This window comes from Oncorhynchus mykiss, chromosome 3, assembly GCF_057628025.1.
Source record: "Oncorhynchus mykiss isolate SJ-2025 chromosome 3, ASM5762802v1, whole genome shotgun sequence".
Classification (NCBI taxonomy): domain Eukaryota; kingdom Metazoa; phylum Chordata; class Actinopteri; order Salmoniformes; family Salmonidae; genus Oncorhynchus; species Oncorhynchus mykiss.
This window is the reverse complement of record NC_143024.1, coordinates 95,141,983-95,169,482: the sequence shown is the minus strand read 5'-3', so window position 1 is coordinate 95,169,482 and position 27,500 is coordinate 95,141,983. Positions and strand designations below refer to the sequence as shown.

The window sequence follows — 27,500 nt, the reverse complement described above, 5'->3', positions numbered from 1 at the left end:
GAGGAGAGAGACAGATAGGGAGCCTGATGAGGAGAGAGACAGACTGGTGAGGAGAGAGACAGACAGGGAGGGAGAAAGGGAGGCCTGATGAGAGGTGAACAGAGGTGTGTTTGTGTCTCCTGTAGACAGACGTATCATCAACAGCAGCATCAGTCACTACAAACCCCTTTCAGCCTCCCTCCTCTCCCACCCACCATCCGTTTTCCAAGCCTCCTGCGATCAGAAGTAGTGATGTTGTCCCTTTAGCAGCAGAAACAAATACTGTTTCCTGTCCACCGCTGTCTGCTAAATAACTTCCTGCAGGTTTGTGGTTTGTTCATTCTGTACATGATCACAACATGCCCCTCCATAAATAAGAGTAAATGGTGATAAGCACACACACATAAGCGTCCACACACACACACATAAGCGTTCACACACAAACACACACACACACATAAGCGTGCACACACACACACACATTGGCGTGCACACACACAGTCTAAACAAGAGTAAACGGTGCTAAGCAGCCAAGTGGGAATGAAAATACAGAATACATTATTTATCCTCTTACTATCGCTATGGTATGTTCTGACTCCCCCATTCCTGGTAACTCTATGGTATGTTCTGACTCCCCCATCCTGGTAACTCTATGGTATGGTCTGACTCCCACATCCTGGTAACTCTATGGTATGGTCTGACTCCCACATCCTGGTAACTCTATGGTATGTTCTGACTCCCCCATCCTGGTAACTCTATGGTATGTTCTGACTCTCTCATCCTGATCACATGTTCTGACTCTCTCATCCTGATAACGCTATGGTATGTTCTGACTCTCTCATCCTGGTAACTCTATGGTATGTTCTGACTCTCTCATCCTGATCACATGTTCTGACTCTCATCCTGGTAACTCTATGGTATGTTCTGACTCTCTCATCCTGGTAACTCTATGGTATGTTCTGACTCTCTCATCCTGATAACTCTATGGTATGTTCTGACTCTCTCATCCTGATCACATGTTCTGACTCTCTCATCCTGATAACTCTGTGGTATGTTCTGACTCTCTCATCCTGGTAATTCTATGGTATGTTCTGACTCTCTCATCCTGGTAACTCTATGGTATGTTCTGACTCTCTCATCCTGATAACTCTATGGTATGTTCTGACTCTCTCATCCTGATCACATGTTCTGACTCTCCCAACCTGGTAACTCTATGGTATGTTCTGACTCTCTCATCCTGGTAATTCTATGGTATGTTCTGACTCTCTCATCCTGATAACTCTATGGTATGTTCTGACTCTCATCCTGATAACTCTATGGTATGTTCTGACTCATCCTGGTAACTCTATGGTATGTTCTGACTCTCATCCTGGTAACTCTATGGTATGTTCTGACTCTCATCCTGGTAACTCTAGAGTATGTTCTGACTCTCTCATCCTGGTAACTCTATGGTATGTTCTAACAACTCTATGGTATGTTCTGACTCCCCCATCCTGGTAACTCTATGGTATGTTCTGACTCTCTCATCCTGGTAACTCTATGGTATGTTCTGACTCTCATCCTCATAACTCTATGGTATGTTCTGACTCTCATCCTGGTAACTCTATGGTATGTTCTGACTCTCATCCAGGTAACTCTATGGCATGTTCTGACTCTCATCCTGGTAACTCTATGGTATGTTCTGACTCTCATCCTGGTAACTCTATGGTATGTTCTGACTCTCATCCTGGTAACTCTATGGCATGTTCTGACTCTCATCCTGGTAATTCTATGGTATGTTCTGACTCTCTCATCCTGATAACTCCATGGTATGTTCTGACTCTCATCCTGATAACTCTATGGTATGTTCTGACTCTCTCATCCTGATAACTCTATGGTATGTTCTGACTCTCATCCTGGTAACTCTATGGTATGTTCTGACTCTCGTCCTGGTAACTCTATGGTATGTTCTGACTCTCTCATCCTGGTAACACTATGGTATGTTCTGACTCTCTCATCCTGGTAACTCTATGGTATGTTCTGACTCTCTCATCCTGATCACATGTTCTGACTCTCATCCTGATAACTCTATGGTATGTTCTGACTCTCTCATCCTGGTAACTCTATGGTATGTTCTGACTCTCATCCTGATAACTCTATGGTATGTTCTGACTCTCATCCTGGTAACTCTATGGTATGTTCTGACTCTCATCCTGGTAACTCTATGGTATGTTCTGACTCTCCCAACCTGGTAACTCTATGGTATGTTCTGACTCTCTAATCCTGGTAATTCTATGGTATGTTCTGACTCTCATCCTGATCACATGTTCTGACTCTCTGATCCTGGTAACTCTATGGTATGATCTGACTCTCTCAACCTGGTAACTCTATGGTATGTTCTGACTATCTCATCCTGATAACTCTATGGTATGTTCTGACGCTCTCATCCTGATCACATGTTCTGACTCTCCCAACCCTGTAACTCTATAGTATGTTCTGACTTTCTAATCCTGGTAATTATATGGTATGTTCTGACTCTCATCCTGGTAACTCTATGGTATGTTCTGACTCTCATCCTGATAACTCTATGGTATGTTCTGACTCTCATCCTGGTAACTCTATGGTATGTTCTGACTCTCATCCTGATAACTCTATGGTATGTTCTGACTCCCCCATCCTGATAACTCTATGGTATGTTCTGACTCCCCCATCCTGGTAACTCTATGGTATGTTCTGACTCTCTCATCCTGATCACATGTTCTGACTCTCCCAACCCTGTAACTCTATAGTATGTTCTGACTTTCTAATCCTGGTAATTATATGGTATGTTCTGACTCTCATCCTGGTAACTCTATGGTATGTTCTGACTCTCTCATCCTGATCACATGTTCTGACTCTCATCCTGATAACTCTATGGTATGTTCTGACTCTCTCATCCTGGTAACTCTATGGTATGTTCTGACTCTCATCCTGATAACTCTATGGTATGTTCTGACTCTCATCCTGGTAACTCTATGGTATGTTCTGACTCTCATCCTGGTAACTCTATGGTATGTTCTGACTCTCCCAACCTGGTAACTCTATGGTATGTTCTGACTCTCTAATCCTGGTAATTCTATGGTATGTTCTGACTCTCATCCTGATCACATGTTCTGACTCTCTGATCCTGGTAACTCTATGGTATGATCTGACTCTCTCAACCTGGTAACTCTATGGTATGTTCTGACTATCTCATCCTGATAACTCTATGGTATGTTCTGACGCTCTCATCCTGATCACATGTTCTGACTCTCCCAACCCTGTAACTCTATAGTATGTTCTGACTTTCTAATCCTGGTAATTATATGGTATGTTCTGACTCTCATCCTGGTAACTCTATGGTATGTTCTGACTCTCATCCTGATAACTCTATGGTATGTTCTGACTCTCATCCTGGTAACTCTATGGTATGTTCTGACTCTCATCCTGATAACTCTATGGTATGTTCTGACTCCCCCATCCTGATAACTCTATGGTATGTTCTGACTCCCCCATCCTGGTAACTCTATGGTATGTTCTGAATCTCAACCTGGTAACTCTATGGTATGTTCTGACTCTCTCATCCTGATCACATGTTCTGACTCCCCCATCCTGGTAACTCTATGGTATGTTCTGACTCTCTCATCCTGGTAACTCTGTGGTATGTTCTGACTCTCATCCTGATAACTCTAGAGTATTTTCTGACTCTCATTCTGGTCACATGTTCTGACTCTCTCATCCTGGTAACTCTATGGTATGTTCGGAATCTCACATCCTGGTAACTCTATGGTATGTTCTGACTCTCATCCTGATAACTCTTTGGTATGTTCTGACTCTCTCATCCTGATAACTCTATGGTATGTTCTGACTCTCATCCTGGTAACTCTATGGTATGTTCTGACTCTCATCCTGATAACTCTTTGGTATGTTCTGACTCTCTCATCCTGATAACTCTATGGTATGTTCTGACTCTCATCCTGATAACTCTATGGTATGTTCTGACTCTCATCCTGGTAACTCTATGGTATGTTCTGACTCTCTCATCCTGATCACATGTTCTGACTCCCATCCTGACAAAAATGTGGTATGTTCTGACTCTCATCCTGATAACTCTATGGTATGTTCTGACTCCCCCATCCTGGTAACTCTATGGTATGTTCTGACTCTCCCATCCTGGTAACTCTATGGTATGTTCTGACTCTCTCATCCTGGTAACTCTATGGTATGTTCTGACTCTCATCCTGATAACTCTATGGTATGTTCTGACTCTCATCCTGATAACTCTATGGTATGTTCTGACTCTCTCATCCTGATCACATGTTCTGACTCCCATCCTGACAAAAATGTGGTATGTTCTGACTCTCATCCTGATAACTCTATGGTATGTTCTGACTCCCCCATCCTGGTAACTCTATGGTATGTTCTGACTCTCCCATCCTGGTAACTCTATGGTATGTTCTGACTCTCTCATCCTGGTAACTCTATGGTATGTTCTGACTCTCATCCTGGTAACTCTATGGTATGTTCTGACTCATCCTGATAACTCTATGGTATGTTCTGACTCTCATCCCGATAACTCTATGGTATGTTCTGACTCTCCCATCCTGATAACTCTATGGTATGTTCTGACTCTCATCCTGATAACTCTATGGTATGTTCTGACTCATCCTGGTAACTCTATGGTATGTTCTGACTCTCATCCTGGTAACTCTATGGTATGTTCTGACTCTCATCCTGGTAACTCTAGAGTATGTTCTGACTCTCTCATCCTGGTAACTCTATGGTATGTTCTAACAACTCTATGGGATGTTCTGACTCCCCCATCCTGGTAACTCTATGGTATGTTCTGACTCTCTCATCCTGGTAACTCTATGGTATGTTCTGACTCTCATCCTCATAACTCTATGGTATGTTCTGACTCTCATCCTGGTAACTCTATGGTATGTTCTGACTCTCATCCAGGTAACTCTATGGCATGTTCTGACTCTCATCCTGGTAACTCTATGGTATGTTCTGACTCTCATCCTGGTAACTCTATGGTATGTTCTGACTCTCATCCTGGTAACTCTATGGCATGTTCTGACTCTCATCCTGGTAATTCTATGGTATGTTCTGACTCTCTCATCCTGATAACTCCATGGTATGTTCTGACTCTCATCCTGATAACTCTATGGTATGTTCTGACTCTCTCATCCTGATAACTCTATGGTATGTTCTGACTCTCATCCTGGTAACTCTATGGTATGTTCTGACTCTCGTCCTGGTAACTCTATGGTATGTTCTGACTCTCTCATCCTGGTAACTCTATGGTATGTTCTGACTCTCTCATCCTGGTAACTCTATGGTATGTTCTGACTCTCTCATCCTGATCACATGTTCTGACTCTCATCCTGATAACTCTATGGTATGTTCTGACTCTCTCATCCTGGTAACTCTATGGTATGTTCTGACTCTCATCCTGATAACTCTATTGTATGTTCTGACTCTCTCATCCTGATAACTCTATGGTATGTTCTGACTCTCATCCTGGTAACTCTATGGTATGTTCTGACTCTCATCCTGGTAACTCTATGGTATGTTCTGACTCTCCCAACCTGGTAACTCTATGGTATGTTCTGACTCTCTAATCCTGGTAATTCTATGGTATGTTCTGACTCTCATCCTGATCACATGTTCTGACTCTCTGATCCTGGTAACTCTATGGTATGATCTGACTCTCTCAACCTGGTAACTCTATGGTATGTTCTGACTATCTCATCCTGATAACTCTATGGTATGTTCTGACGCTCTCATCCTGATCACATGTTCTGACTCTCCCAACCCTGTAACTCTATAGTATGTTCTGACTTTCTAATCCTGGTAATTATATGGTATGTTCTGACTCTCATCCTGGTAACTCTATGGTATGTTCTGACTCTCATCCTGATAACTCTATGGTATGTTCTGACTCTCATCCTGGTAACTCTATGGTATGTTCTGACTCTCATCCTGATAACTCTATGGTATGTTCTGACTCCCCCATCCTGATAACTCTATGGTATGTTCTGACTCCCCCATCCTGGTAACTCTATGGTATGTTCTGAATCTCAACCTGGTAACTCTGTGGTATGTTCTGACTCTCATCCTGATAACTCTAGAGTATTTTCTGACTCTCATTCTGGTCACATGTTCTGACTCTCTCATCCTGGTAACTCTATGGTATGTTCGGAATCTCACATCCTGGTAACTCTATGGTATGTTCTGACTCTCATCCTGATAACTCTTTGGTATGTTCTGACTCTCTCATCCTGATAACTCTATGGTATGTTCTGACTCTCATCCTGGTAACTCTATGGTATGTTCTGACTCTCATCCTGATAACTCTTTGGTATGTTCTGACTCTCTCATCCTGATAACTCTATGGTATGTTCTGACTCTCATCCTGGTAACTCTATGGTATGTTCTGACTCTCATCCTGGTAACTCTATGGTATGTTCTGACTCTCTCATCCTGATCACATGTTCTGACTCCCATCCTGACAAAAATGTGGTATGTTCTGACTCTCATCCTGATAACTCTATGGTATGTTCTGACTCCCCCATCCTGGTAACTCTATGGTATGTTCTGACTCTCCCATCCTGGTAACTCTATGGTATGTTCTGACTCTCTCATCCTGGTAACTCTATGGTATGTTCTGACTCTCATCCTGATAACTCTATGGTATGTTCTGACTCTCATCCTGATAACTCTATGGTATGTTCTGACTCTCTCATCCTGATCACATGTTCTGACTCCCATCCTGACAAAAATGTGGTATGTTCTGACTCTCATCCTGATAACTCTATGGTATGTTCTGACTCCCCCATCCTGGTAACTCTATGGTATGTTCTGACTCTCCCATCCTGGTAACTCTATGGTATGTTCTGACTCTCTCATCCTGGTAACTCTATGGTATGTTCTGACTCTCATCCTGGTAACTCTATGGTATGTTCTGACTCATCCTGATAACTCTATGGTATGTTCTGACTCTCATCCCGATAACTCTATGGTATGTTCTGACTCTCCCATCCTGATAACTCTATGGTATGTTCTGACTCTCTCATCCTGGTAACTCTATGGTATGTTCTGACTCTCATCCTGATAACTCTATGGTATGTTCTGACTCTCTCATCCTGATAACTCTATGGTATGTTCTGACTCTCATCCTGGTAACTCTATGGTATGTTCTGACTCTCATCCTGGTAACTCTATGGTATTTTCTGACTCTCTCATCCTGATAACTCTATGGTATGTTTCCCGTTTCAGCACTTTCTGCCCGCCACGCGAGATTAAACTCGATCTTGTTTGTTGGCCTGAATTGCAAATATCTGACTTTGTTTTTCAGAGAGTTGCAGATTCATTTCCCTCATAGTTTCCAAGGAGTCGGTTTCTTTTCCAACAAAAAATTGGTTAAAAACCTTTGAATGAGGTTGAAATAATGAAAGAGGAACTCATTCAGTGATCCCATCCGTAATTAAAATATGAGTTGATTTTTCAGAAAGTCGGGGTGGTGGGGAGAGTCTCACATTGGAGATGGTTGTGTGTCCGTCTGTCCTCAGTAAGCTGTAGTCTGTCTTTCCTCTGCCCGTTGCCCAGCAACCATGAAATGTGCTGGGCCTCTCCCATTCTCTCTCTGATGTATCAGATAGTATGATGAAGCAGGTAGGCCCCTCCCTCTCCCTCTCTGATGTATCAGAGAGTATGATGAAGCAGGTAGGCCCCTCCCTCTCCCTCCCTCTCTGATGTATCAGATAGTATGATGAGGCAGGTAGGCCCCTCCCTCTCTCTCTGATGTATCAGATAGTATGATGAGGCAGGTAGGCCCCTCCCTCTCTCTCTGATGTATCAGATAGTATGATGAGGCAGGTAGGCCCCTCCCTCTCCCTCTCTGATGTATCAGATATTATGATGAAGCAGGTAGGACCCTCCCTCTCCCTCCGTCTCTGATGTATCAGATAGTATGACGAAGCAGGAAGGCCCCTCCCTCTCCCTCCCTCTCTGATGTATCAGATAGTATGATGAAGCAGGCAGGCCCCTCCCTCTCGCTCCCTCTCTTATGTATCAGATAGTATGATGAAGCAGGTATGCCCCTACCTCTCTCTCTCTGATGTATCAGATAGTATGATGAAGCAGGTAGGCCCCTCCCTCTCCCTCCCTCTCTGTATTAGATAGTATGATGAAGCAGGTAGGCCCCTCCCTCTCTCTCTCTCTCTCTGATGTATCAGATAGTATGATGAAGCAGGTAGGCCCCTCCCTCTCCCTCCCTCTCTGATGTATCAGATAGTATGATGAAGCAGGTAGGCCCCTCCCTCTCCCTCTCTGATGTATCAGATAGTATGATGAGGCAGGTAGGCCCCTCCCTCTCCCTCTCCCTCTCTGATGTATCAGATAGTATGATGAAGCAGGTAAGCCCCTCCCTCTCTGATGTATCAGATAGTATGATGAGGCAGGTAGGCCCCTCCCTCTCTAATGTATCAGATAGTATGATGAGGCAGGTAGGCCCCTCCCTCTCTTATGTATCAGACAGTATGATGAGGCAGGTAGGCCCCTCCCTCTCTTTCTCTGATGTATCAGATAGTATGATGAAGCAGGTAGGCCCCTCCCTCTCTTTCTCTGATGTATCAGATAGTATGATGAAGCAGGTAGGCCCCTCCCTCTCCCTCCCTCTCTGATGTATCAGATAGTATGATGAAGCAGGTAGGCCAGACACAGATAGACTAACTCTGCCAGACACACACAGACTAACCCTGCCAGACACACAGACTAACCCTGCCAGACACACAGACAGATTAACCCTGCCAGACACACAGACAGATTAACCCTGCCAGACACACAGACAGATTACCCCTGCCAGACACAGACAGACTAACCCTGCCAGACACAGACAGACTAACCCTGCCAGACACAGACAGACTAACCCTGCCAGACACAGACAGATTAACCCTGCCAGACACACAGACAGACTAACCCTGCCAGACTAACCCTGCCAGACACACAGACAGATTAACCCTGCCAGACACACAGACTAACCCTGCCAGACACACAGACTAACCCTGCCAGACACAGACAGACTAACCCTGCCAGACACAGACAGACTAACCCTGCCAGACACACAGACAGACTAACCCTGCCAGACACACAGACTAACCCAACCCATCAGCCACCTCCCTCTCCCTCTCTGATGTATCAGATAGTATGATGACCATCAGCCACCTCCCTCTCCCTCTCTGATGTATCAGATAGTATGATGACCATCAGCCACAGAGAGAAAGTGTCAACAGCAAAAAGACAAGATAACACACACCTTAACACACAACCAACCACATCCCCTCATCACAGTCTGTCTGTAACACACACACCTTAACACACAACCAACCACATCCCCTCATCACAGTCTGTCTGTAACACACACACCTTAACACACAACCAACCACATCCCCTCATCACAATCTGCCTGTAACACACACACCTTAACACACAACCAACCACATCCCCTCATCACAGTCTGTCTGTAACACACACACCAAAACACACACCTTAACACACAACCAACCACATCCCCTCATCACAGTCTGTCTGTAACACACAACCAACCACATCCCCTCATCACAGTCTGCCTGTAACACACACACCTTAACACACAACCAACCACATCCCCTCATCACAGTCTGCCTGTAACACACACACCTTAACACACAACCAACCACATCCCCTCATCACAGTCTGTCTGTAACACACACACCATAACACACACCTTAACACACAACCAACCACATCCCCTCATCACAGTCTGTCTGTAACACACACACCATAACACACACCTTAACAGAGTGATTTGGGGGGTCGTGACCCTAACCAGAGTGAGGTGGGGGGGTTGTGACCTTAGCCAGGGTGAGGTGGGGGGGTCATGACCCTAGCCAGAGTGAGGTGGGGGGTTGTGACCCTAGCCAGGGTGAGGTGGGGGGGTCGTGACCCTAACCAGAGTGAGGTGGGGGGTCGTGACCCTAGCCAGAGTGAGGTGGGGGGGTTGTGACCCTAGCCAGGGTGAGGTGGGGGGGTCGTGACCCTAGCCAGAGTGAGGTGGGGGGTCGTGACCCTAGCCAGGGTGAGGTGGGGTGGGTCGTGACCCTAGCCAGGGTGAGGTGGGGGGGTCGTGACCCTAGCCAGAGTGAGGTGGGGGGTCGTGACCCTAGCCAGGGTGAGGTGGGGGGGTCGTGACCCTAGCCAGAGTGAGGTGGGGGGTCGTGACCCTAGCCAGAGTGAGGTTGGGGGGTCGTGACCCTAGCCAGAGTGAGGTGGGGGGTCGTGACCCTAACCAGAGTGAGGTGGGGGGTCGTGACCCTAGCTAGAGTGAGGTGGGGGGGTTGTGACCCTAGCCAGGGTGAGGTGGGGGGGTCGTGACCCTAGCCAGAGTGAGGTGGGGGGTCGTGACCCTAGCCAGGGTGAGGTGGGGGGGTCGTGACCCTAGCCAGGGTGAGGTGGGGGGGTCGTGACCCTAGCCAGAGTGAGGTGGGGGGTCGTGACCCTAGCCAGGGTGAGGTGGGGGGGTCGTGACCCTAGCCAGAGTGAGGTGGGGGGTCGTTACCCTAGCCAGAGTGAGGTTGGGGGGTCGTGACCCTAGCCAGAGTGAGGTGGGGGGTCGTGACCCTAGCCAGGGTGAGGTGGGGGGGTCGTGACCCTAACCAGGGTGAGGTGGGGGGGTCGTGACCCTAGCCAGAGTGAGGTGGGGGGTCGTGACCCTAGCCAGGGTGAGGTGGGGGGGTCGTGAACCTAGCCAGAGTGAGGTGGGGGGTCGTGACCCTAGCCAGGGTGAGGTGGGGGGGTCGTGACCCTAAACCAGAGTGAGGTGGGGGGTCGTGACCCTAGCCAGGGTGAGGTGGGGGGGTCGTGACCCTAGCCAGAGTGAGGTGGGGGGTCGTGACCCTAGCCGGAGTGAGGTGGGGGGTCGTGACCCTAGCCGGAGTGAGGTGGGGGGTCGTGACCCTAGCCAGGGTGAGGTGGGGGGGTCGTGACCCTAGCCAGAGTGAGGTGGGGGGTCGTGACCCTAGCCAGAGTGAGGTGGGGGGTCGTGACCCTAGCCAGAGTGAGGTGGGGGGGTTGTGACCCTAGCCAGAGTGAGGTGGGGGGTCGTGACCCTAACCAGGTGCCTTATTTCAAACCACGGTGGAAAACTACAAAGAAGATCTGAGCGCCAGAGAGACAAAGAGGTCCCAAAACACATCCAGGTTGAGGGAAGGATGTTATGGGGAAGAGAGGAAAGGGTAGGCACCTTCTTCCTCTTTCAGGAGGACTAACAACACAATGTACTACCCAGCTAACCAGAACTAGGATACAATCAAATGACTTTTAAATAGATTTTATACCACTGTGTACAAGAGAAAGGATCAAATCTCTGGTAATCGAATCAAGGAGAGACATCTGCTAATGTAAAGTGTGAAAACAAACGCGATAAAGTTATTAAGAGAGGATCAATTCTCTCCATGACCAGAACAACAACATTCTCCTCTCAAACTGTTGAACATTAAGTAGTGAGCCCACACACACACACACACACACAGAGAAATGCATTCCCATGGTGCAGCTGTTCAGTTCTAGTAAACACCGAACTTGGACCATGAGTAGGCAGACAGATAGAACACCACATAACATACCAAGCCTCTACACGTGACGCAGCCAGACAAGCCAATGTAGAAGACACTGGATTATAATCCTGTAGAAGACACTGGATTATAATCCTTTAGAAGACACTGGATTATAATCCTGTAGAAGACACTGGATTATAATCCTGTAGAAGACACTGGATTATAATCCTGTAGAAAACACTGGATTATAATCCTGTAGAAGACACTGGATTATAATCCTGTAAGAGACACTGGATTATAATCCTGTAGAAGACACTGGATTATAATCCTGTAGAAGACACTGGATTATATTCCTGTAGAAAACACTGGATTATAATCCTGTAGAAAACACTGGATTATAATCCTGTAGAAGACACTGGATTATAATCCTGTAGAAAACACTGGATTATAATCCTGTAGAAAACACTGGATTATAATCCTGTAGAAAACACTGGGTTATAATCCTGTAGAAAACACTGGATTATAATCCTGTAGAAAACACTGGATTATAATCCTGTAGAAAACACTGGATTATAATCCTGTAGAAGACACTGGATTATAATCCTGTAAGAGACACTGGATTATAATCCTGTAGAAGACACTGGATTATAATCCTGTAGAAAACACTGGATTATAATCCTGTAGAAAACACTGGATTATAATCCTGTAGAAAACACTGGATTATAATCCTGTAGAAAACACTGGATTATAATCCTGTAGAAGACACTGGATTATAATCCTGTAAGAGACACTGGATTATAATCCTGTAGAAGACACTGGATTATAATCCTGTAGAAAACACTGGATTATAATCCTGTAGAAAACACTGGATTATAATCCTGTAGAAAACACTGGATTATAATCCTGTAGAAAACACTGGATTATAATCCTGTAGAAAACACTGGATTATAATCCTGTAGAAAACACTGGATTATAATCCTGTCAAAGGCACTGACTGATTAATTTTTGTTTATTTTATTGAACCTTTCTTTAACTAGTCAGTTAAGAACATATTCTTATTTACAATGATGGCCTACCAGAAGGCAAAAGGCCTCCTGCGGGGACAGGGGCCTGGGATTAAATATGTAAACATTTAAATATAGGACAAAACACACATCACGACAAGAGAGACATCACAACACTACATAAAGAGAGACCTAAGACGACAACATAGCAAGGCAGCAACGCATGACAACACAGCATGGTAGCAACACATGACAACACAGCATGGTAGCAACACACGACAACGCAGCATGGTAGCAACACACGACAACGCAGCATGGCAGCAACACATGACAACACAGCATGGTAGCAACACATGACAACACAGCATGGTAGCAACACATGACAATGCAGCATGGTAGCAACACATGACAACGCAGCATGGTAGCAACACATGACAACGCAGCATGGTAGCAACACATGACAATGCAGCATGGTAGCAAAACATGACAACGCAAGCATGGTAGCAACAGAGCATGACAACAAAATGGTAGCAACACAACATAACAACAACATGGTAGCAACACAACATGGTAGCAACACAACATGGGAGCAACACAACATAACAACAACATGGTAACAACACAACATGGTAGCAACACAACATAACAACAACATGGTAGCAACACATGACAACACAGCAAGGCAGCAATACATGACAACACAGCATGGTAGCAACACATGACAACGCAGCATGGTAGCAACACATGACAATGCAGCATGGTAGCAACACATGACAACGCAGCATGGTAGCAACAGAGCATGACAACAAAATGGTAGCAACACAACATGGTAGCAACACAACATGGGAGCAACACAACATAACAACAACATGGTAGCAACACAACATGGTAGCAACACAACATAACAACAACATGGTAGCAACACAACATGGTATCAGCACAACATGGTACAAACATTATTGGTAGAGACAACAATACATCACTCAAAGCAGCCACAACTGTCAGTAAGAGTGTCCATGATTGAGTCTTTGAATGAAGAGATTGAGATAAAACTGTCCAGTTTGAGTGTTTGTTGCAGCTCGTTCCAGTCGCTAGCTGCAGCGAACTGAAAAGAGGAGCGACCCAGGGATGTGTGCTTTGGGGACCTTTAACAGAATGTGACCGGCAGAACGGGTGTTGTATGTGAAGGATGAGGGCTGGTAGTAGGCATCTCAGATGTGGGGGAGTGAGGCCTAAGAGGGTTTTATAAATAAGCATCAACCAGTGGGTCTTGCGACAGGTATACAGAGATGACCAGTTTACAGAGGAGTATAGAGTGCAGTGTTGTGTTCTATAAGGAGCATTGGTGGCAAATCTGATGGCCGAATGGTAAAGAACATCTAGCCGCTCGAGAGCACCCTAACCTGCCGATCAATAAATTATGTCTCCGTAATCTAGCATGGGTAGGATGGTCATCTGAATCAGGGTTAGTTTGGCAGCCGAGGTGAAAGAGGAGTGATTGTGATAGAGGAAACCAAGTCTAGATTTAACTTTAGCCTGCAGCTTTGATATGTGCTGAGAGAAGGACAGTGTACTGTCTAGCCAAACTCCCAAGTACTGGTATGGGGTGACTACCTCAAGCTCTAAACCCTCAGAGGTAGTAATAACACCGGTGAGGAGAGGGGCATTCTTCTTACCAAACCACATGACCTTTGTTTTGGAGGTGTTCAGAACAAGGTTAAGGGCAGAGAAAGCTTGTTGGACACTAAGAAAGCTTTGTTGTAGAGCATTTAACACAAAAACCGGGGAGGGGTCAGCTTCCTATAAGACTATCATCTGCATGTAAATGGATGAGAGAGCTTCCTACTGCCTGAGCTGTGTTGGAAGCTCTCTCTGTCTGAAGTTCTGTAATTGACTAGCAGTAGCCAATCATTGTTTCCACTTCCATAGTGAGAGGATATGTCAACTGATCATTAGCAAAAGGTTTATTTACCCATATGACGAGATACCCTGGCTGAGAGAACGTGTCTCTCTCTCTCTCTCTCTCTCTCTCTCTGCCTCTCTATCTCTCTCTGCCCCTCTCTCTTTCTCACACACACACACACACACACACACACACACACACACACACACACACACACACACACACACACACACAGCATTCAGTCTCGTCAAGTTGTTTAATTTGTCTAGCTCTTCATATCGGTATAAATGAAGGAAGGAGAGCAGCAGCACCAGGCTACCAGGCTAAACTAATGGTTTTCTTCCCAGAAAGAGCTACTGATATCTGGCTACTGTTCCAGATGTCCTGAGGCGTCACACTGGTTCAGTTCAAAGCCGTTCCTCTTGAAAATAAGGTAATAGCTTACGGTAGGGTTATATACCTTCCAACACCCCTGGTAAAAAAAAAAAACAGGTTCCTCCAAACATGATGAATGGATTATGATGGATAAAATGAGTGTGTTATTACCATGTTATTACTGTGATATAAAGGGCAATGAATTATAAAGTGTATCTAATGGGAAGAGATAAGATAGTGAAGTATTCTAATAACTACAGCTTGATCAACGTTGCATCGTGTTATTATAATGTTATTACTATTGTACGATATATGGTCAATGTACTAACTATATATATATTAATTTGGTTTTAGCGCAAACATATATATATATATATATACCTTTGAAATATGTTTGAGATCATTTAGAAAACAACATGTCATTCGATTTTGAAGAGACGGGATCCGTGAAATCCAATAGACAAGAAAAAGCAGAATTCTTCCTCACAAACGTTTAGGCTGCTTAGTTTTCAGGGTCTGTCTTCACGGTCCCTGTCATGGAGCTCTACACCGGACTAATCTCTGTCAAGGTACTCCAGCCTCTACATTCGGCTCTCAAGAGAAACATTTAACGTAAAAGTCGATCCGTTTCAAATGGCCAAAAAAAGAAGCACCGGTTCAAGTGAAAGGCTGACTACCTTCACGCAACTTTAAAGACGTTTTCTTCCCGCTGTAGGCTACGTCGTGTAACAGACGCAAATCATGTTCTGATTTCCTAGAAACAAACTGCCATTTGACAGCAATCAATTGAAACAATGCCTACGCATTTTAGCCACAAGCTATATGGGTTGTTAGGAGATAAAACAGGCTCCCGAGGGGTAACGCTGTAGCAAGCCTATACATGATTATGATAAATAACATGGGAATAATGTCAATATTGGAAACATAAACCACTAGGTTTACACTAAACAGAATAAACAGAATAAATTACATTTAAAGTGAACATCTAAACACAAATCATTAGACCAAGACAGTCAAATTAAATCCACTCATATAATCAAACCTGACGATTAAGAACATGTTGGATTTGAATGATCCTACTAAATTATAACAAAGCTTGTTTGTGTAGATTGGCCTCTATGTCAAGCTAACCCGTTGACTGTTGGTATCTAAACACTCACAGTGAACATTTAGAATTTACACAGACGCCCTGATGATACCAGAACACAATACATTGTTTCTAAATCCCTCACTACACTAAAACATTTGTATTAGAATCTCAGTGAAATATTGGGCATATTGATAGGCTATTGTAGGTGAAACGTTATTTCACTTTTTTTTCAAATCGTAGGTTTTGTAAGACGTCCAGCAGCCCGACTCCCCCCGGAGAACTAAACCGGCTCCCGATGACGCCCGCGGCGCTAGGAATTACCTTCCCTAAAGAGAACTGCCGCGGCGGTCTCTACGCACGTCGAGTCCCGCTGACAGTTCCACACAGCAGATTCTGTCACTACATGTCGTTGAGTAATTGACTGTTTGTGAGGTATAAAATCCTCATTTTGAACTTGATACATTAAAACATGTGCTGAAAGACCGAACGAGATTTCAATCCACATCTAAATAAAATAGGAAAGACTAGTTCGGGAAGACTAGACTAGGGAAAACCACTGTTCTCATCTTATTTACCCAAGGCTTTAGAAGGAAATATAATGATGTATTTATAAATGGGCAATATTTTGCTGAAGCAAAGCGGTTCAAAGTCATATTTCAAATGGCACATAACACATTTGTGCGAACAGCCGTTGTAGGGCTGCGAACGGACTCGCTCCATAAAAACACGTACCTTCTTCACCGAGAACTACTTGTGGTAAGCAAACCGCCAGTAAACATCCACACAGCCACGTTAATATATCCATGTTGCTGGGTGAAGTTTTAGTCTCCCGATCTTGGAGAGAAGAAGTCGCAGTAAAAAGTCCTCCTCGCACCTTTCCAAACTGTTTTCTCCACTCGCGCGTCTCCACTGAGAGAGGGTCTGTCTGTGGTCGGGGTTCTCCACAACGGCGATTTACACCACCTTATTTTCTTTCCTCTTAAAAAAATAGTAATATTTTCCCCAGGTTATTTCAATTCAATAATTGAATAGATTCAAAACCATTCTACCCCACCACAATAAAAATTTAAAAAAAATAGAACATAAATATCACCCAGAGGATCTTCTATTCCAACGAAATAAAGCACTAGACAAAATACAGCTAAAACTAAATCATCTGTATCAATTCAGAAGGTCCGTAGCGGTTTTAGTCCACTGATTTGACGCGTTCCGTGAGCTCATGTCTGAAGTGAGTTGTTTTTCTTTTTGGCTGCCTCGAAATCCAGTGACAACATATGTCCTTATCTTTCCTTTGACTTTCTCCCTCCGGTACATTTACTTGTCCAAAACCCCCCACCCACCCGCCCCCCCACCTCCCAAAAAATAATCACAATCTAAACGAAACAGTCCAACTGTCCAAGGCTAGTGCGTAAAACCGTTCTTCCATACAGCACACATCAAACACGTTATTTTTTTGCTGTTAGAAACACCCTTTATTCTATAATCTATAAGTAACACTCTGCTCTGTCTCTCCCGCTGTCCCCACTCGTAGCTCCTTCCTCTACTCTGCTCGGTCTCTCCCGCTGTCCCCACTCGTAGCTCCTTCCTCTACTCGGTCTCTCCCGCGGTCCCCGCTCGTAGCTCCTTCCTCTACTCGGTCTCTCCGGCGGTCCCCACTCGTAGCTCCTTCCTCTACTCTGCTCTGTCTCTCCCGCGGTCCCGCTCGTAGCTCCTTCCTCTACTCTGTCTCTCCCGCTGTCCCCACTCGTAGCTCCTTCCTATACTCGGTCTCTCCCGCTGTCCCCGCTCGTAGCTCCTTCCTCTACTCTGCTCTGTCTCTCCCGCGGTCCCCGCTCGTAGCTCCTTCCTCTACTCGGTCTCTCCGGCGGTCCCCACTCGTAGCTCCTTCCTCTACTCTGCTCTGTCTCTCCCGCGGTCCCCACTCCTAGCTCCTTCCTCTACTCTGCTCGGAGTATTCTGTCCGAGTTTGAAGGCTCGGTTTTCCAGCAGCGCTGAGAGAGCAGGCAAGCCAGGCAAGCCAGGCAGGCAGGCAAGCATGTGTATGTAATAGCGTTAGAACGGAGCAGCTATCACATTACAGTCAGCACCTCGACCCGCCTCCTCACAGCCGCTGATTAAAGAGGACCACTCAATGCCTGCTGGAGCTCTTTCCTTCTTTCATTTATAAAAAGACAGTTACGGAAAAACAGAAGCGGAGCAAACACAGCCCCAAGCTCATGAAATGACATGTTAGTGGCGCATATAAGGCTACAGTTACCACAGGCTGGTTGGCGTAATTATTATTTATGGAGAGAACTGGACAGGACTCCTGTGTGCTTAGATGTAAACTATTGGTATTCTTAGGCAATATGAACAAGCATTATACAGTCATTTAGTTACCATCATATTCTGAGAATAATCAGTTTATACCATGTCATTGCTGAATACTAATTTCTAATTGGCTTGAGGTGCATTTCCCTGTAACGCACCTGTAACGGTAACGACCTGCAACGGTATAAGTGTAACGCGCTGTAACGCTATAATTGTAACGCGCTGTCACGCTATAATTCAATTCAATCTAATACGTTCTATTTCTGAGCTGCTTTTGAAAGGAAGCGCGTCACGGAACACACCTTCCACGTGGTTCATTATTTTCCTTAGAGTCCCTCGTTGATTTTCCCTAACGTAAGGAAAATATGGAGATAGATTGATGTCAGCAAAAGGCCAGGCATGCAGGAATGCATCCCTTAATGTTAATGACAAGTTGCGAGTTTACAAAGTCATTCAAAGTACATTTCCACCAGTTTTCCACGCGGGAAATAACTTTCGGAGTGCAAACCATTTTACTTATTGACAGTACAGTTGTGTGTAACTGTCCTCTGAAAATGCTGCCAGGCAGTGGAATATGGTAATATGGAAATGTGTAGCTGACCCGGGCTAAATGCAACATTCACTTGACAGCAAGCTATGTAGAGTAGTGTTTTTAACAAGGGCACAAGGTTCAAGTGTCTGAAGAATCAAAAATAAGGAGGAAAAACAGAATATATATATATACATATACACACAAACCATGTCATGAAGTATAAGAAAAGGTTCAAATGCCAGCTGACAATGAAAACAGATTTAAACCCCTCTAGTGACTTAAAAACCCTGCCTGGTCTCATAGACCAGACGTAACATAATAAACTAAAATCCAGGACTCTCAAATTAGCATGATATGTTTCGTTTGGTATGGTTACGAAAGACAGAAGGTTACTTAAAGCAAAAATAAAACGAGGGTGGTCGGTCAGGGTCCACAACGAAAACGTCTAGCAACCCAAAGGTTACATTTTTTATTTATTTTATACATTTATTTATTTAACCTTTTTTAACCAGGTAGGCCAGTTGAGAACAAGTTCTCATTTACTACTGTGACCTGGCCAAGATAAAGGAAAGCAGTGCGAACAACACAGAGTTACACATGAAATAAACAAACGTACAGTCAATAACACAATAGAAAAGTCTATATACAGTGTGTGCAAATGGAGTAAGATTAGGGAGGTAAGGCAATAAATAAGGCCATAGTGGCGAAATAATTACAATTAAGCATTGACACTGGAGTGGTAGATGTGCAGAAGATGAATGTGCAAGTAGAGAAACTGGGGTGCAAAGGAGCAAAACATATGGTCACAGGCCGACTCATAGCCTGTGGCAAAAAATGAGGGGACGCGAACAACAGGTATAGCAAAACTACAAAGGAACAAACAAAACAGGATGATACCTGGAGGAGCAGAGAGAAAGAGAGAGAGAGAGAGAGAGAGAGAGAGAGAGAGAGACAGAGAGAGACAGAGAGAGACAGAGAGAGACAGAGAGAGAGAGAGAGAAGAGTGATTAGTGAAGCAGTTTAAATACCCTGAGCCCAGGTGACTCCAATCACTAACGACCCTCCTCTGCCTACAGGAGGAACCGCCCCTGCACTGCAGAGGAGGGGCCGTGACAATATATATATATAACAACATGGGGATGAGGTAGTTGGATGGGCTATTTACAGATTGGCTGTGTACAGGTCCAGCGATCGGAAAGCTGCTCTGACAGCTGATGCTTAAACTTAGAGAGGGAGATATAAGTCTCCAACTTCAGTGATTTTTGCAATTCGTTCCAGTCATTGGCAGCAGAGAACTGGAAGGCGGCCAAAGGGGGAGTTGGCTTTGGGGGTGACCAGTGAGATATACCTGCTGGAGCGCGTGCTACGGGTGGGTGCTGCTATGGTGACCAGTGAGCTGAGAAGGCGGGGCTTTACCTAGCATAGACTTATAGATGACCTGGAGCCAGTGGGTTTGGCGACGAATATGAATCGAGCGCCAGCCGACGAGCATACAGGTCGCAGTGGTGGGTAGTATATGGGGCTTTGGTGACAAAATGGATGGCACTGTGATAGACTACGTCCAATTTGCTGAGTAGAGTGTCGGAGGCTATTTTATAAATGACATCGCTGAAGTCAAGGATCGGTAGGATAGTCAGTTTTACGAGGGTATGTTTGGCGGCATGAGTGAATGATGCTTTGTTGCAAAATAGGAAGCCGATTCTAGATTTAATTTTGGATTGGAGATACTTAATGTGAGTCTGGAAGGAGAGTTTACAGTCTAACCAGACACCTAGGTATTTGTAGTTGTCCACATATTCTAAGTCAGAACCGTCCAGAGTAGTGATGCTAGATGGGTGGGCAGGTGCGGGCAGCGATCGGTTGAAGAGCATGCATTTCGTTTTACTTGCATTTAAGAGCAGTTGGAGGCCACGGAAGGAGTACTGTATGGCATTGAAGCTTGTTTGGAGGTTAGCTAACACAGTGTCCAAAGAAGGGCCAGAAGTATACAGAATGGTGTCGTCTGCGTAGAGGTGGATCAGAGAATCACCAGCAGCGAGAACGACATCATTGATGTATACAGAGAAGAGAGTCGGCCTGAGAATTGAACCCTGTGGCACCCCATAGAGACTGCCAGAGGTATGGACAACAGGCCCTCTGATTTGACACACTGAACTATATCAGAGAAGTAGTTGGTGAACCAGGCGAGGCAATCATTTGAGAAACCAAGGCTGTTGAGTCTGCCAATAAGAATGTGGTGATTGACAGAGTCGAAAGCCTTGGCAGGTCGATGAATACGGCTGCACAGTATTATCTTTTATCGATGGCGGTTATGATGTCGTTTAGGACCTTGAGCGTGACTGAGGTGCACCCATGACCAGCTCGGAAACCAGATTGAACAGCGGAGAAGGTACGGTGGGATTCGAAATGGTCGCTGATCTGTTTGTTAACTTGACATTCGAAGACTTTTAAACCGATCACAGACAATTTTATCATTTTAAAAACATTGCAACTAACCCTAACCTCTAGTCTAACTAATGTTATCCGCATAGCTAACGTTAGTCACCTAGCTAACGTTAGTGTTAGCAACCTAGTCACCTAGCTAATGTTAGTGTTAGCAACCTAGCCACTTAGCTAATGTTCGTGTTAGAAACCTAGCTAACGTTAGTGTTAGCAACCTAGCCACCTAGCTAACGTTAGTGTTAGCAACCTAGCCACCTAGCTAACGTTAGTGTTAGCAACCTAGCCACCTAGCTAACGTTAGTGTTAGCAACCTAGCCACCTAGCTAATGTTAGTGTTAGCAACCTAGCCACATAGCTAACGTTAGTGTTAGCAACCTAGCCACCTAGCTAATGTTAGGCACAACAAATTGCAACATATAATAACAATTGTAATTTGTAACATACTATATCATACGAAATGACTGATGCCACAAAGTTTATACACTGCTCAAAAAAATAAAGGGAACACTAAAATAACACATCCTAGTTCTGAATGAATGAAATATTCTTATTGAATACTTTTTTCTTTACATAGTTGAATGTGCTGACAACAAAATCACACAAAAATTAATCAATGGAAATCAAATGTATCAACCCATGGAGGTCTGGATTTGGAGTCACATTCAAAATTAAAGTGGAAAACCACACTACAGGCTGATCCAACTTCGATGTCCTTAAAACAAGTCCAAACGAGGCTCTGTAGTGTGTGTGGCCTCCACGTGCCTGTATGACCTCCCTACAACGCCTGGGCATGCTCCTGATGAGGAGGCGGATGGTCTCCTGAGGGATCACCTCCCAGAACTGGACTAAAGCATCCGCCAACTCCTGGACAGTCTGTGGTGCAACGTGGCGTTGGTGGATGGAGCGAGACATGATGTCCCAGATGTGCTCAATTGGATTCAGGTCTGGGGAACGGGCGGGCCAGTCCATAGCATCAATGCCTTCCTCTTGCAGGAACTGCTGACACACTCCAGCCACATGAGGTTGAGCATTGTCTTGCATTAGGAGGAACCCAGGGCCAACCGCACCAGCATATGGTCTCACAAGGGGTCTGAGGATCTCATCTCGGTACCTAATGGCAGTCAGGCTACCTCTGGCGAGCACATGGAGGGCTGTGCGGCCCCCCAAAGAAATGCCACCCCATACCATGACTGACCCACTGCCAAACCGGTCATGCTGGAGGATGTTGCAGGCAGCAGAACGCTCTCCACGGCGTCGCCAGACTCTGTCACGTCTGTCACATGTGCTCAGTGTGAACCTGCTTTCATCTGTGAAGAACACAGGGCACCAGTGGCGAATTTGCCAATTTTGGTGTTCTCTGGCAAATGCCAAACGTCCTGCACGGTGTTGGGCTGTAAGCACAACCCCCACCTGTGGACGTCAGGCCCTCATACCACCCTCATGGAGTCTGTTTCTGACCGTTTGAGCAGACACGCACATTTGTGGCCTGCTGGAGGTCATTTTGCAGGGCTCTGGCAGTGCTCCTCCTGCTCCTCCTTGCACAAAGGCGGAGGCAGCGGTCCTGCTGCTGGGTTGTTGCCCTCCTACGGCTTCCTCCACGTCTCCTGATGTACTGGCCTGTCTACTGGTAGCGCCTCCATGCTCTGGACACTACGCTGACAGACACAGCAAGCCTTCTTGCCACAGCTCGCAATGATGTGCCATCCTGGATGAGCTGCACTACCTGAGCCACTTGTGTGGGTTGTAGACTCCGTCTCATGCTACCACTAGAGTGAAAGCACCGCCAGCATTCAAAAGTGACCAAAACATCAGCCAGGAAGCATAGGAACTGAGAAGTGGTCTGTGGTCCCCACCTGCAGAACCACTCCTTTATTGGGGGTGTCTTGCTAATTGCCTATAATTTCCACCTGTTGTCTATTCCATTTGCACAACAGCATGTGACATTTATTGTCAATCAGTGTTGCTTCCTAAGTGGACAGTTTGATTTCACAGAAGTGTGATTGACTTGGAGTTACATTGTGTTGTTTAAGTGTTCCCTTTATTTTTTTGAGGAGTGTAAATAGCATACCAAATGTAACATATCAGCATATCATATCATGCCAGCAGCATACCACTGCTGGCTTACTTAAGAAGCTAAGCAGGGTTGGTCCTGGTCAGCAACATACCACCCTGCATACCACTGCTGGCTTGCTTAAGAAGCTAAGCGGGGTTGGTCCTGGTCAGCAGCATACCACCCTGCATACCACTGCTGGCTTGCATCAAAAGCTAAGCAGGGTTGGTCCTGGTCAGCAGCATACCACCCTGCATACCACTGCAGGCTTGCTTAAGAAGCTAAGGAGGGTTGGTCCTGGTCAGCAACATACCACCCTGCATACCACTGCTGGCTTGCTTCAGAAGCTAAGCAGGGTTGGTCCTGGTCAGCAACATACCACCCTGCATACCACTGCTGGCTTGCTTCTGAAGCTAAGCAGGGTTGGTCCTGGTCAGCAACATACCACCCTGCATACCACTGCTGGCTTGGCTCTGAAGCTAAGTAGGGTTGGTCCTGGTCAGCAACATACCACCCTGCATACCACTGCTGGCTTGGCTCTGAAGCTAAGTAGGGTTGGTCCTGGTCAGCAACATACCACCCTGCATACCACTGCTGGCTTACTTCTGAAGCTAAGCAGGGTTGGTCCTGGTCAGCAGCATACCACCCTGCATACCACTGCTGGCTTACTTCTGAAGCTAAGCAGGGTTGGTCCTGGTCAGCAGCATACCACCCTGCATACCACTGCAGGCTTACTTCTGAAGCTAAGCAGGGTTGGTCCTGGTCAGCAGCATACCACCCTGCATACCACTGCTGGCTTACTTCAGAAGCTAAGCAGGGTTGGTCCTGGTCAGCAACATACCACCCTGCATACCACTGCTGGCTTACTTCTGAAGCTAAGTAGGGTTGGTCCTGGTCAGTTCCTCGATGGGAGACCAGATGCTGCTAGAAGTGGTGTTGGAGGGCCAGTAGGAGGCACTCTTTCCTCTGGTCTAAAGAAAAATATCCCAATTCCACAGGGCAGATGTTGTGTAGGGTGTTGTCTTTCAGGTGGGACCGGTGTCCTGACTCTCTGTGGTCACTAAAGATCCCATGGCACCTCTTGTAGGGGTGTTAACACTGGTGTCCTGACTCTCTGTGGTCACTAGAGATCCCATGGCACCTCTTGTAGGGGTGTTAACACTGGTGTCCTGGTTATATTCTCAATCTGTCCCTCATACCATCACGGTCACCTAATCATCCCCAACTGACAATTGGCTTGTTCACCCTCCTCCCCCCTGTAACTATTCCCCAGGTTGTTGCTGTAGATGAGAATGTGTTCTCAGTCAACTTACTGGGTTAAATATATATATATATATATATATATATATATATATATATATATATATATATATATATATATATATATATATCAATCATACTATTTGGATAATGGACATTTGATAATAATTTGAGTGTCCTGGATTGTTTACTATGTCCAGGTTAAAAAGCTCCAGAAGATTCCTACATGGTCGCCTATAGCGCTGAACAAAAATATCAACTCAACATGTAAAGTGTTGGTCCCGTGTTTCATGAGCTGAAATAAAAGACAGTAAAAGGCCACTCATGATCATTACATAGGTGCACCTGGTGCTGGGGACAGTAAAAGGCCACTCATGATCATTACATAGGTGCACCTGGTGCTGGGGACAGTAAAAGGCCACTCATTATCATTACATAGGTGCACCTGGTGCTGGGGACAGTAAAAGGCCACTCATGATCATTACAAAGCTGCACATTTTGCTGAGCACAATAGGATGCCTCCAATGTAGCTTTTAGAGAATTTGGTCTAAAATACTTATTTTCCACCATAATTTGCAAATAAATTCATTAAAAATCCTACAATGTGATTTTCTGGATTTTTTTCTTCTTCTACAGGCCTCTCTCATCTTTTTAATTGGGAGAACTTGCACAAGTGGTGGCTGACTAAATACTTTTTTGCCCCACTGTAAATGGTGGTCACACCAGAAACTGACCGGTTTTCTGATCCACGCTGCTACTTTTGTCCAACAGATACATATCTGTATTCCCAGTAATGTGAAATCAAAAGACTACAATTTATTTAAATTGACTGATTTACATATATGAAATGTAACTCAGTAAAATATTTGAAATTGTTGCATGTTGCGTTTATATTTTTGTTCAGTATAGATAGCTACAATTGTTGCCGTGGAGACAGAACATACGGACAAGAAGACCAGGAAGTGATTAGCAGCTCGTTTTTTGTCACCCTACGACCGAGAAAGTTGAGAAAAAGGGGTTTTGGAGTTCAAGGATGGGATAAAACTACACGATTGGCCACACTGATCACATCAAAGCTTCTGTATCCATCCAGCTAGAGAAACCAAACCAACCCTCTCAGGCTTTATAATGACAATACACCACCATCCGTGTGAAGTTGAAATGAGACTTTATTACGGTGTATTCTGACAGTCCTAGCATTAGCTGCGTGTCCAGTGATGCCTTCCTGTGTAACCCTAAACCAGACTCCAACCGGACACCTAACGTTGGCAAGGCTCTCAAATCATTCTCATCCTAGGTGGCATGTCTTCACAGAATGCTCTGTCTTGCGTGACAAAATGGCACCCTATTCCCTATGTAGTGCACTAGTTGTTGTTGTTTTTTTTAAACCAGGGCCCCGTAGGGAATAAGGTGCCATTTAGAACGCAGGGATCATCATACAGCCTGCCAATCAGAGCATTGGTTTCACAACACCACCAGGAGGCTCATGTCAGCATGATACAATTATCTCACCTTCTGAAGAAGCAGTCTGCAGCCCTGCCCAGCCCTGCCCTACCCTGTCCTGCCCAGCCCTGCCCTACCCTGCCCTGCCCAGCCCTACCCTGCCCTGCCCTGCCCTGCCCTGCCCAGCCCTGGCACTTCTCTGGGCTCTGAGGGCTGTCCTAGAGGCCACTTCTCTGGGCTCTGAGGGCTGTACTAGAGGCCCCTTCTCTGGGCTCTGAGGGCTGTCCTAGAGGCCCCTTCACTGGGCTCTGAGGGCTGTCCTAGAGGCCCCTTCACTGGGCTCTGAGTGCTGTCCTAGAGGACACTTCTCTGGGCTCCGAGGGCTGGCACCTTTCCTGCAGCTCAGGAAACTGTCCTGGAGAGTGACCCAGATCCTGGAGCGCTGGACTCTGTGGCTGTTCACAAACCCTCCAGGTCTCTGTGTGTCTGTGCATCGCACAACCATGTCCTCACTCACTGACACCATGGGGAGAAACATACACTGACATGGATGTTTCCCAAATTGCACTCTATCCTGTTCACTAGACAGTGCACTAGGGCCTAACTCTTGACCAGAGAAAGTAGTGCACTATATAGGGAACAGGAATGCTGAGCTTTCCTGTCTCGTCCCTTAACTCTCTCTACCACCAAGTCTCCAACCCCTCACACCTTATTTTCTTTCCTCTTAAAAAAATAGTAATATTTTCCCCAGGTTATTTCAATTCAATAATTGAATAGATTCAAAACCATTCTACCCCACCACAATAAAAATACAAAAAAAATAGAACATAAATATCACCCAGAGGATCTTCTATTCCAACGAAATAAAGCACTAGACAAAATACAGCTAAAACTAAATCATCTGTATCAATTCAGAAGGTCCGTAGCGGTTTTAGTCCACTGATTTGACGCGTTCCGTGAGCTCATGTCTGAAGTGAGTTGTTTTTCTTTTTGGCTGCCTCGAAATCCAGTGACAACATATGTCCTTATCTTTCCTTTGACTTTCTCCCTCCGGTACATTTACTTGTCCAAAACCCCCCACCCACCCGCCCCCCCACCTCCCAAAAAATAATCACAATCTAAACGAAACAGTCCAACTGTCCAAGGCTAGTGCGTAAAAACGTTCTTCCATACAGCACACATCAAAAACGTTATTTTTTTGCTGTTAGAAACACCCTTTATTCTATAATCTATAAGTAACACTCTGCTCTGTCTCTCCCGCTGTCCCCACTCGTAGCTCCTTCCTCTACTCTGCTCTGTCTCTCCCGCTGTCCCCACTCGTAGCTCCTTCCTCTACTCGGTCTCTCCCGCGGTCCCTGCTCGTAGCTCCTTCCTCTACTCGGTCTCTCCCGCGGTCCCTGCTCGTAGCTCCTTCCTCTACTCTGCTCTGTCTCTCCCGCGGTCCCCGCTCGTAGCTCCTTCCTCTACTCTGTCTCTCCCGCTGTCCCCACTCGTAGCTCCTTCCTCTACTCTGTC

The 27,500-nt window shown here is 45.5% G+C and overlaps 1 protein-coding gene across 2 annotated transcripts in view; it reads right to left on the bottom strand.

Moving 5' to 3' along the window:
* LOC149984732 (neuropilin-2-like) overlaps positions 1–18,070 on the bottom strand; it is a 432,234-nt gene extending 414,164 nt beyond the window's left edge. Inside the window, exon 1 of one of the 2 annotated variants that reach the window (XM_090230491.1) lies at positions 16,681–18,070. In XM_090230491.1, the coding sequence (XP_090086617.1) occupies positions 16,681–16,753 (73 nt within the window). In that variant the 5' untranslated portion in view covers positions 16,754–18,070. The remainder of the gene's footprint in view (positions 1–16,680) is intronic. The other variant, XM_090230492.1, reaches the window with a different exon arrangement.
* Positions 18,071–27,500: the final 9,430 nt, after the last annotated feature.